At 44.0% G+C, this 12,345-nt stretch overlaps 1 protein-coding gene across 5 annotated transcripts in view; it reads left to right on the forward strand.

Moving 5' to 3' along the window:
• Positions 1-12,345, forward strand: part of LOC119462195 (uncharacterized) — a 125,907-nt gene that overhangs the window by 55,216 nt on the left and 58,346 nt on the right. For all 5 annotated transcript variants that reach the window (XM_049667476.1, XM_037723544.2, XM_037723558.2 and 2 more), the window contains 3 exons: positions 2,648-2,768; positions 5,973-6,077; positions 9,600-9,875. In XM_049667476.1, the coding sequence (XP_049523433.1) occupies positions 2,648-2,768; positions 5,973-6,077; positions 9,600-9,875 (502 nt within the window). The remainder of the gene's footprint in view (positions 1-2,647; positions 2,769-5,972; positions 6,078-9,599; positions 9,876-12,345) is intronic.

Here is a 12,345-nt window from a genome sequence, read left to right on the forward strand (position 1 = left end):
CTGCTTACTGTTCCGCCGCGCGCGACCAGCACGGGCCGTATCTTAAAAGCGATCTGCATTTAGGGGCAGAGTCTAGGCAGTGTAGGTGCGTCGGTGGCTTGTAGCTTTGTGCGTGCCGTGTGTTACAATTCTACAATTTTGCTACAATTCTACTTGTCTGCGCCTTGATGCGCCCACCGAAGTGCAACTTGGGCCAAGTGCGCCAAAGCGCCACCTTTGCCTTGGATGCTGCACGGACATCGCAGTAGCATGGCCGAGCCCTCCGTTTGTGGACAGACCCGTGGCTAAGCATTCCGAGCGTTGGCGACGCGGACTTCGCGACCAAGCTTCGTGCATGGAATCCTCGATCGGACACGCAGTTAAGCCTTTCAGCACTCGATGTTTCGGAATTCGCAACTAAGCGCATTGAGCTTCGACTCCTTGGGCTCACGGTTAGGCATTGTTGTTGCACAAAATTGTTTTCTGCATTTGTAGTCGCTTTTGCTAAAGTGATGTTCGGTATGACTTCTCATATAATAAAGCTTTTAGTAGGGGGAAAACTCCGAGCAAGCTCATTACAATAGCATTCTATGATATTTTGCAGTAAAGTTGTTACATTGGGCTAGTTAGGAACATCAGCAAAATTTTGTCCTTTCAGGACATTTGTAAGGGTATTTTGCCTGTGCGAATTTTGCATTATCAAATACAATCAGAACAGCTTTGTACGAAACTGAGGACAGCAAGAAAAGCAGCGCTGTGGCACTTCTTCTGCCCTTCAGTGTGCATATGTTTTTCTTCCACGAGCAGCCTGTAGTGCTTTTAACACAAGTTCTTCAGAGCATGTTTTTCATTAGGTGGCTTTAAAAAGACTAACAATTGTAATGTAGTAGCCTTGTTACGGTTTTTCTACAGGACTAGTAATACTGATTTGGCTCTCCAGATTGCAGTTATGTAATTTTCCACCAACAGCATTGCATAGGCAACACTGCTAATGCTGCCAGTGGGAAAAGACACCTCCCCCTCTTGGATCAAATTACATTGGCATGCCACCTATTGCTACTGCTTTTTTTTTTTTTTTGCCTTTTGTGGAAGAATTTGACTCTACATAAAGGGAGCAACAATAGAATAGAATACTACATTCAAAGAAGTTGTGTGTGCTGAAAATTACATAAAAATGCATCTGGATCCCTAGCTCAAGTATGGTTACTAGATTGTTCACATTGTTACGCGAGCAATGACATGATGAGAAGCTCAGGTACTGTAGATGATGGAAACATGAGAAGAGGTCAGTTTTGCCTGCACCTGTACACCCGTGTGAAAAAGTAAGAGAACTCTCCCACCTTCATGGTGGTCTAACAAGTGTTTAGTCCTAGTGGAGAAGAAAGGGTAAAGGGATAAAATGTCCACTTTCCCATTACTGCACTTTTTTGCATCTCAGTGGCAATATCATTCCACACCCTCTGAGCACCCCATTTCCTTGTGCCACTGCCTCTTCTCTTCTTTAACTGTTTGTGCACTACCTGACACTACTACTGTAGCTGTTTGTAGAGCTCTTTCTAAGTAGTATCCTGAGAAATACGACAGCAGGGAACGAGAAGAATAAAGGGTTTCGAGGGGGCTTGCTTTTTTGTTTACAGCCATTAAAAAAAAATGAAGTCAGGGAAACGATGAGGGAAATTAATGTGTAACGAATTTTTTTTCTATATTTCAGTTAAACATAATTAATTACCCCTATGCTTGCTCTAGCTTCATTGTCTGTTTTTTTTTTTTCCCCCCCGACATGGCTGTATGTGACATTACGGGCTTTCCTGGTTGGAGCCAGAAGCGAAGTTTAAAATGAGGGGTGAAAGTTTCCCTTTTTTGTACACAGGAGTGCTAACTCAGCTGCTGCTTACAAATGCATTGTTTGTTCTATGCCTTGTGAAGGCACATACGTACAAATGTGAAGAGGTACTTTCATGTCGAAAGGAAATTTGCATAGGAGAAAACATGCTGGAAGGTATTTTTTCCTTTATGCATTTGTGAGCGATGGCACCAGTGCGATTTGTTCACAAACACATAGAAGGGATGTGATTGCTGTGGCTTTGTTTTGAGGCCAGAGCATACCCAATGCTTGGTTATGTCACATCAAAATGCACAAACATCACAGCTCATAAGCATTGTTCTTTGTGTGTTTGGGTCTTCATTCTGACCTGCCATTACACGTGTTTCTTGCTAAGTTCTTGTTACCCAGGAGCTTGCTGCAGCAAATTCGGTAATTGCCAAGGACAGCACATCTTTAGTGTTTAAACACTTAGGATGCACTTAGAGAAGCAACATGTAGTTACATGTTGATCTGGGAAGCGCTTGCTCCATGTTCAGTGTTTAACATAACTATATAGAAAATAATTTATGCATTCACTCTCTAGTGGAAGTTAGCTTCTTCTTTTAGTGTGCGGATGTGCATTCCTCTTTGCTAAACAGACAAGTTAATTTGAGCGCTTGTGTGTAGCTTAACTGTGCCAAGTGGGAAGAAGCAACCTATGTTTTAAGATCCAGGTTTGGTGGTAAGGGAAGAATTAGAACCTGCAGACATGTTTGTGTCACATTTGATGACTTCTGTACATGTTTGCAAGCTTCCTGTGGGCCATCTGTGTGAGAATCTTTGCCTTCTTTCCTCTCTATGCAGGGCCAGAGGGGCTGGGCCTCAGCATTATTGGCATGGGAGTTGGTGCCGATGCTGGGTTAGAAAAACTGGGAATTTTTGTCAAAACTATTACAGAGAATGGAGCTGCCTATAAGGACAACAGGTATAAAAGTTTTGCCTCAATTTTTTTTGTTCGCTGCTCAGATTGATGTGTTCATGCTACACTCAGCAGAAATTGCAAATTGGGTGGATTGATTAACAATTAGAAAATACTGAGTTTTGTTATGATTAGGGATCAGCGTTTTCTGTTTAACCGGAATATCCAGAAAGGCATATTCTTTTTCTTCAGGAATTTAGTTTGAACTGCAAAGGATTCATGAAAGCAAATTTATCAGAGTGCTCGGACGAGGATTGGCTTGCAGCTGAGGACCTAAATGTGCTCCGATGCAATGAGCTTAGCCAGGTCAGGGTCACACATGGGCCCCTGCCACCTGAGCAATCTTTACTTTTTTTCTTATTTGTTTCCATTTTGCCTATCACCATGATGAAACGAGAAGCTGGGAAGGGGTAGGGGGGTATAAAGAGGAGTTGGGCTAGCCTTGGCGTGGGTTTTAGGGCTGTGGCCACTGCTGGGGATGAACTGTGCAAATTCACTGATGGGTACTGCTACCATTTCAATTCAAAATTTTTAGTTCAGCAATTCAATATATGGTTTCTTCAAGTATTCATAGCCAAACGTTCAGTGTTACTACAATTATTGCAGTACCTTCCTAGAAAAATAGTCCATGCATGTGGTGGCTTTCTACTGCCCACTTAAAGTACCCACTGTTAAAAAGCTGAAGTTTTCAGATTATTTCAAATAAACTTTTGGCCTTACTACAAATTTTCTACTAGAGAATTAGCCTTAGTTTCTTCTTTCAGCTGTACCTCCGCATATAACCAGTACCCCCAATTGCAGCACCTGGTAAAGAAAGGAAAAAGAGAAAAAATGCGCGTGGTACAATTTGTGGAAATAACTGCATATAACAATGCTCAAGTATTTGTAAAAATAGTTCTCCCATTTGCGGATGCACGACTCGTCCACATCGTGTCTTCGGCCAGCAGCTCTTTTCCCCATCTCTTCAGTGACATATAATCTTCATCTTCTGCAACACAGTAAAGGGCTACCGTTGAGTGCTCATCATGATCCGAGGTCTGGTTCACCTGCGCCGCGGGCGCTATTTCTAACTACTAACACAGCCAAAATGCAAAATGGCGACCCAAAAACAGGAGAAAGGGTGACCATCATGGAGAAAGAAAATGACCTTTAATTCCTTTTTCCATGGTGACCATGATGAAAAAGGGAGAAGGTAGCTTCAGCTAGAGTGTACCAGCTTCAACACACGGGGTTGGGGTTCCTAGGAGGTAATGAAATTTAGGATGGCGAAAAACTTAGCCTTGAGATGTGGTTTCGCAGCAGCACGGGCCGTGCTGCCGTGAAACCACATCTCAATGCGAACTTTGAATATAACATGCACATTGGCTTTACTGTTAACTTATAAAAATTTTGGTGCGGGTTATACAGCGCAAAGATACCGTATAGTATTTGGGTTAAGAGCTTTGAAAATGAGACACGAGTGCTTGTATCGGCCATGCTGTCCCGACGTCATTTCAGGGAAAACTCAAGCGTCTGATTTACCCTCCCATGTAAGGGCTGGATACCTGCAATGACGTCATTGCTATCAAGGGCAATTAATTAATGCTGCAATTGAGTGCAGGATTTACTGTGGATTTTTTTTTTATAGCTTACATACTATAAGCCAATATAAGCAGGGATGCACTGCTTTTCCAGCAGTTTCTTTTGTTAGTAAAACGTTGTTAATATACTGCAGAAAGCATTGTTGCTGCCTAGAGGGGCATTTGCTGTGTCAGCCTGAGGGGAGATTTACGCCTTTGTAATAATTTGCAGAATCAAGGTTAAAGCTGCATTAGATTTCTCACCTCTATTGCAGTTTTCTTTGCTGTGTTCACAATGTTTGCTTCGCTAATGTAGTGTGTGGTGCTATTATATTTAAAAATTTTTTAAACAGTACAGTAAATTTCAACCACATACCATACTGTGTATTTTATTTTAGTTCAAGCTATAAAAAGAAAATTGCATGCAGCATATAGCACATTTCTGCCGGTTCTTGTGGATTACCGGAAGTGATAGATGTTTCTTGCGCTAGAAATTTCAGTGTCCAGGTGGATAATTAAAAAGGTTCACTTATTAACTTTCTAATTATTAACTTTAGAGCATATGAAATCAAGGCTTCAGCGGACACCCGTCTGGTCGGGAAGAATCATTGAATAAAAATGCGACTCCAACCACAAAAGAGAAAAAAAAATGTATTAAAGGGGCTCTGAACCACTTTTTATCAAAGTGGAGGAAGATATTGAGGTGAAAATAGGCTATTTCAGAAATACTTTGCCGTAAAAAGTACTTCAATGCGTTCAGCAGAAGCGGAGTTATTGGCAATCGAACACTGCCTCCGCTGTGCTCCCCCTTCCTTCTTCAATGCCTTGCACTGTGAAGGCTATGGCGGAGTGGGGTGGGGCCACAATGCTCTGCCTTCAAAACGTCACCGTGGCACGCAGTTAAAATTTCATTTTGGATGTTAATGTAGATGCCACGACTTCCGATTTTGGTGCCTACGATGCGCTAAACATAAGCCAAACGCGGTTGTCCTCGGCGAGCCGCAGAACGCTTAGCCAGTGGACTCGTGGTGGCACCCTGCGGCGGCCGCAGTGTAACCGACCGCAGCGACCAATAGCAGCCACATATTGGAATGTGCTTTATTACGTAATAAAGCACACGGAAGAGAGTGAGGATCATGGCCGCTGTTGAAACGAGGGCGTTTGAGAGAAAGGTGACTTTGCGTTCTGCTTGGGAGCTCCATGCACCGCGTACTACAGCGAAACTTGGCTGAGATGTTCACAGCAGCGTATGCTACCCGCGGACTATGCTATTTCACCAAGCCCGAGGGGTAGTTCGGGCCCTTTTAACGTTTCGGCCGTGAAACAATGTATATGTTTCAATCATGAAATTAAGCCTAGAAGTTGTGAAGTCATGTCTGCTTAGCAGAAATCTTAAGGTGAGCACCATTTTTGAGATATCTGTCCCCTAAATCTGCTAAAAGAAAATGTGTTGGCATTACAGTTAAGATTATCACAAACTGCTTGACGCACGCCTTCGAGAAACTGTTAACTGGAATGCCAGTCTACTTTGAAGCACACTTTAGGGCCAGTTATCTCGAAAGTGGGCCTAGACTTATGATTTAACTCCATGGTGTGCGTGTGTGTGTAACATATTCTGCGTTTTTACACAGAATTGTTACTTTTCTTCTAGAATTCGTGTCAATGACCAAATTATAGAAGTGGACGGAAAATCTCTGGTCGGTGTCACACAAGCCTATGCCGCTTCAGTTTTGCGAAACACATCTGGTCTTGTTCGGTAAGTTTTTGTTAACATTTATTCACTATTCATCTAAAAACATTTAAAACGCTGCTGCTCTATTTTTCTTTTTTTTCTTCTTTTCAACTGTGTACTAGCTTCCTAGGCCACTGGCCTTACCTGTTTTAAAAATCTGTTTTGAACTCTGGAACTGGAACAAGTTTGTTACAGTCGCCGACCCATTTTTTGGACTCCGAAAATTGGGACTTGTTGGATATTCTGGACGTCATAAATGCACCGTCAGGGTTCCCATAGAGCTAATGCATTTTCGCGACCGATTTTTTGGACAAATTTAGGCTACCAAGTTCGATTTTCCGGACTAAATCGCTCGTTACGCGCCACGCTACCTGTTCTTGGAGGCCGCCATGTTGGATTTTCCGCTGGCTTGCCCAGACTTGGCTTCCAGTGGCCCGCTGTGTAGTGTTATGATCGGCTTGGAACTCTGCATCGCAGTTGTGGGAAACCAAACCCGCGCATGTTCCCGTGTCGGGGCAATTATCTTCATCCCCAAGAGGCGGTTATGATCTTCCTGGAAACTGTACCTCTTAAATGTGGGAAACAAGCCTGAGCGTCTTTCCCGTGACGAGATAATCCCCTTCATCCACGAGAAAGCGTCGCACCTCTACGACCTGAGCAGACGAAAAAGGCGAGTTCCAAGGGAGAGGACCCGAGGGAGAGGAGGTCGTCAACTTGACCACCCGACAGAGGAATGACACTTCCACAAGTTCCCCGAAGGAGACATCGGCTACCACAAGACCACGAGGGGTTATTTAAGGCCGTCCGGGCCCCCTTGTTAGACAGAACAGCTCGAGACTCGGATAGAGTCAAAACCATGTACCAATGAAGTGAATACAATCTTTTCTATTTTTCATCATCACGATGCCCGCCTTCATCGCCGTCTCCTGATTCTTGTGGTGACGACCCACCTCACCCGGTCGAGATTATATCAATAGCCTCCAAGAATGGGAGACGCACGAGAGTGCGCGCCATTTTCCCATCTCGGAGGCCATACCCGCTCTTCCTTAGCTGACAAAACGTACTAGGGGACGGCACTATTTTCTTTTATTCGGTCAGCACTATTGTCATAATCACTTAGTGAAATCCGTTTTTATTATTTTTTTTAGTTTGGTTGCTATTTTGCACGTGGTGTGCGCGTCTCGGAGAGGTGTGCGGCTTCGCATTTGTCTGATCGGCGCCACCGCCTGTGCCTTCGTGAGAGCCGAGTGGTGTGAAGCGTAGCCTCCGCGATCAGCTCCGGCAGCTCGCCGTTGGTGAGCCGTTACAGAGTTAGCAAGATCACACTTCTCCGCTGGGCTATGCGCCGAATGGGAATGAATGAATGAAATCAACTTTATTGAAGGTTCTGCCGAATGGGAAGGCTGGAGCGAATGATGCACTGCCGGAGCTGATTGCGGAGGCCACGTGCAAAGTAACGGGGCTTATTTCTTCAATCTCAATGGCGATCTCCGCCAACGCGGTGACGCTCTTGTCGACTGTATACACGGAGGCGACGTCAGTCTTGCGCAAATCCAAACAAATCTGATCACCTCCAAGCGTAGTATGAGGCAGGGCATTATTAAAGGTCTTTTTATGTCACTCTAAGCCTAATAAATTTCTTTTTTAGGGTGAACGAGTTTTTCGGACTGTTCGATTTTTCGGACATTTTTCGGTCCCCGCGAAGTCCGGAAAGTCAGTCAGCAACTGTATATCGTGGATTTCACTAATTTGAGGTCATTGAGGTTCGACTATATTATTAAGGGAACAGCAATAACAGGCATTGGGATGAACCTTGTGTTGCTGAATTGAAGGCCTAAGGCAGCCGACCGTACAGACTCGTGTAAGGGCCGCACTTTTTTTCACAATTTCGACGAGGTGCGGCCCTTACACAGGACCAAATCATTTGGTTTGGTCCTGTGTAAGGGCTGTCATTAGATGGCTTTAGATACTATATGCCGCTACTAGATGACTCTCTCTATCTAGTAGTGGTACGCGAAAGCACGCAGCACGCGAAAATTCGCAGATGCGTGTGTGCGGTATCGGTGCACCGAATGCCATTGCTTCTACGCTGGAAATGCTGAATGAGCAATGTGCAGCCTGTGACTGACATTTTACGAGTCGTCTTTCTTGACCTTGCAGGGACTCCGAAGACCTTTTTGTCTAATGTAAGGAATACCACAAAAAAAGTGTAAATTGTGTCCTAGGAAATGTTTGAAGATAATTTTTATAGAACATTAATTATGGCCCCACTTATAATGAATGCTTGCTTAGCACGAATGAATGTAGTGTGAATGTACAGTCTCTTATCAAAATTTTTTTGTAGAAGTTAAAACCATCCGAGTGGTTTATGATGCATTTCGAGACCAAGGAATGTTGTGCCCAGGATCTTGTGTTTTTTACGCTGCTTGTTGTACAGATACTGCAGCTGTTTGTCGCCTTGACCAAACTTTCTAGTGCGGTCGAGGCCGAAAATAGGTGACACAACTTTGTTGCTGCTAGCTTAGCACTTAAAATATGTTATCTTTTGAAGCTTTCATAATCAAAGTCGAATAGGTGCGCTGTTGTTGCCTTCCATGCCCTCCCCTATCACATTAACTTGCATGTAACACTAGCATGCTTGTTCTAGTGGCCACAGCTTGTCAACACCTGTCAAAGAATTCTTACAAAAACAAAGCAATTGACTGACACAGTGTGTGCTTAATGATGGCATTACTTGCCAATAAATGTGATGAAGTGGAAAACAACCTATGATAGCTCAACACAGTGCTGGTTCTAGAAGCCCAGCTGTAGCACTGTGCCCGGCTGCAAAGTGGCTTGCCTTGGAATTGTTGGTTAAGAAGACTCCAAAGTTATGCACTTTTTTTTTTTGTTAATGCTTTGTTTACCTAACCAAACCACAACGGCTCGCGATAGAAAAACCACCAGCCTCTATCAAAGTTCTGTCGTTCTGATGGTGACACGCACAAATCATGTGAAAATATGCGTTGGGCTAATCGAACAAGAGGCCACTTACTGCTTACTTGGGATAAAGCAAACAAACCTCATGTGACTGTCAAATATGTTATTAGTTGGCTGTGGAATGCATGTGCATTGTTATTGGAGGAAGATTTCCTGCTCCTTTCTTTCGGGTATCAACCACCAGAGCACTGCAATTCACGCATTGGACACATCACTTTCCTTGATATTTTCTGTCCCTCTCCTGCATTGTTTGATTTTTGTGCCAATTTTTTTCATAACATAATTGTTGACTCAGAGCGGATGTGTGCTTTGTTGTTGCATACCAGTTTGGAATGTGGTCCGGGTGTACTGTACATTGTAGGTAGGGCAACTTGACTTATGCTTTCTTTAATGGGATAACTCTACATGCAACGGGGTGCAGAGTGCCGTTGATTATTAAATACTGCACTCAAAATTTCAGGACCTGTGTACGCATAACTGGAATCAGATTCTGTTTCCAAAAATGTGCTGTATCATTTCAAGTTTTGCTGTATAATTTAAGTGCCCACTGCCTTTTTTGCTGTGTAGGTTCTTGATTGGGCGTGAGCGGGACTCTACAAACAGTGAGATAGCGCAGCTGATCTACCAGTCGATTCAGGCAGACAGGGAACGGGAGGCCCGGCTCAAAGGCGTTGCCCAGGAGGTAATGCCTGGTGGTGGGCTGGACTCCCTTGCTTCGACTCCTGATGACGAAGTGGATGAATTGGCCCCTGGTGCCAGCTTCGAGCTTTCAAATGACAGCAGTGATTCCCTCTCGCCTGATGCTGACCCAGACAACTTACGACTGCGGTTCAAGGAAACACAGTCAGTGCCTTTTGCCTTTCTTTTGCTGGAACCTCGCAGAGGTGAACTGGAACATTTGCTGGAACATTGCCCTGCATATTACCTACTCGTGCAACGCTAGCAGACTCCAAAAAGTGCTCAATTGCCTTTGCTTTGCACTTAAATTGGCTAAAATACCACCACATTACGCTTGTGTGGATGCAGGCATTTTTGTGTACAAAAATAACCATGCGCCGAAAGCGATCAAATGTGCGAAAGCGATCAAAAACATGCCATGGCCGCCATCTTGTTTGTTGATTGCCCATTTCAAATGGCACGGCCACATACCTCTACCGACATGTGACAACAGTTTTTGCATACCTAGTACCGTGTATAATCTGAGGCTCCGTGAGAAAAGTACAGCAAGACCTAAGAAATGCACATCCCACCGATGTGGACTTGTTTTGGCGCTTGAGATGGTGGCCGCAATGCAGGCTACCACACATCCAGCTGTGATTGAGCAATTATCCGAGATTATTACCCAAGAGGCATTGCATTCGAATTCAGCGTCGCCAGATGTAGATTTGCACGAAGGGGCCGTATTCTGGGTCGATTGCACGATCACTTTCGCGCTCGACACCAGATGTGTCTGCGTCAACAGGCGACAGCATGTGCTAAAGGAATGCTGTTGCGTGCGTGGAACGCTGTTGCTCCGTGTCCAGTTAAGAGTTATGTGAAATCTCTTGAAAGGGATCGTATCTGTGAAACCGATCAATTGAGAATACTGTTTCATGGCAGTGCCGCCATCGCTGACTGACGCATGGGGTGCACTTTGTGCTGTCGGTAATGCAGTTCTATAGGTTAGGGTTTCATTTTGACAGTAAGGTTTCGTTTTGCAACACATTTCCCTGTCTGTGCTGTCTCATTTCGCAACAAAATTCTCGTGAGCCCAAATTTTTTCACTTTCCCCACCAATATTGTTATTGTGGGGTTCAACTGTATTGTTTTTTTTATAAATGCCTGATCTTTGTTCAAAACTGTCCAAGGTTTCTTTTGTACTGAAGTCTCGCGGTACTGTGGGTCACATTCATCAGCAGCACCTATCTGGAAGCACAGTTGACTTCAATTCGTTCGACCTTGACAGGACAGAAGAAATTGACCTAATTATGCAGCAGGTATAATTAAGAAAAAAGGCAAAAAAATATAACTGAACACCCTACTGATTTATTTGGCAGTACAGTGTAGACCACTTATAGCGTAAGTCGCCGGAGTCGCGAATATCCGCACTATAAGCGGTACCGCACTATAACTAAAGCAACAATTTTCAAGGCCCGCACATATGCAAAACATGTGCACCGAGCTGCCACGCGTATGCGACAGTCGAGGAATGCAGCTAGAATGTTTGCATTCAATTTCCAGCCGAATCTCGTTAATTGGAACCAAATCACGCGGCGGCACTTCCGACCGGCATTTCTCCGGCACCGCCATAGAGTAAAGTCTCTTTCTTCCTCGAGCACTCCATGGGGCGCCCGTTTGAGGGGAGCGTTCGCCGTCTCCGCTGACTTCCGTACTCCCAGGCAGCCGCACTGTAACCGGTATTTCGTTTCCCGCAACTGCACTATAAGCGATACGTGTATACATGGAGTGCTATGGGAAAATTAACAGGAGTCTGAAAAGACCGCACTATATCCGGTCCTGCACTATAAGCGGTTACGTTATAAGTGGTCTATACTGTACATAGCCGATTCTAATGCACCCCTTAATTAACATGCACCCTGTTTTTATGAACTTATAGTAGAAAACAAAGTGCCCCCAAATATAATGCTCACCGGATTCCATTAAAAAAAGAAGAAAAAAGCTATGCAGACTTTCAATTTTGCCAATTGGAACTAAGATCAAACCTGCAGAGTTGACCTTCACAGAGTAGCAATTTATTTACACCTAATGTCAATTGTCATGGATCTTGGACTGCTTTTATCGCTGTGTTGTGGTCCATTTCGTTTGATATTAGGCATTTCTCAAACCACTCCGCTACGATTGCAGTTGCAAATGGGATGGTTGCCCGCGTCTAGACTGACCAATTCGCCAGTTCATTCTGTGACGCATATAAGTCACCGCAGCGCAGAAAACATGTGATGTAACACTGTTGCCACTAGCTTAGAATGTAAATTAACTAATTTTTAAAGAGGTTTTGTAGTTAAATCCAGAAAGCGACATGTCATCACTATCACACACGAACACTTATTGTCACAGTGTCACTATCAACACGAATGGTGATGACACTGGCTGTGTTGGTAATGTCGTGAACACGGTTTTGGTTTCGTATACAATCGTAATGCGCAGGTAGTAATTTTTAAACCAATTTTTTTTTTAGAAGTCATACATTAAAATTGGGTAAATACGAGAATCGTTCATTCTGAGTTGTCATTTCTTCTTTGGAATCTGCTGAAAGCAGGCCAAAATTCAGTTTTTGGCAACGGATATGATGTATCTTCGATGCCTTTACTGTCCC

This window comes from Dermacentor silvarum, chromosome 1 (assembly GCF_013339745.2).
Source record: "Dermacentor silvarum isolate Dsil-2018 chromosome 1, BIME_Dsil_1.4, whole genome shotgun sequence".
Taxonomy (NCBI): domain Eukaryota; kingdom Metazoa; phylum Arthropoda; class Arachnida; order Ixodida; family Ixodidae; genus Dermacentor; species Dermacentor silvarum.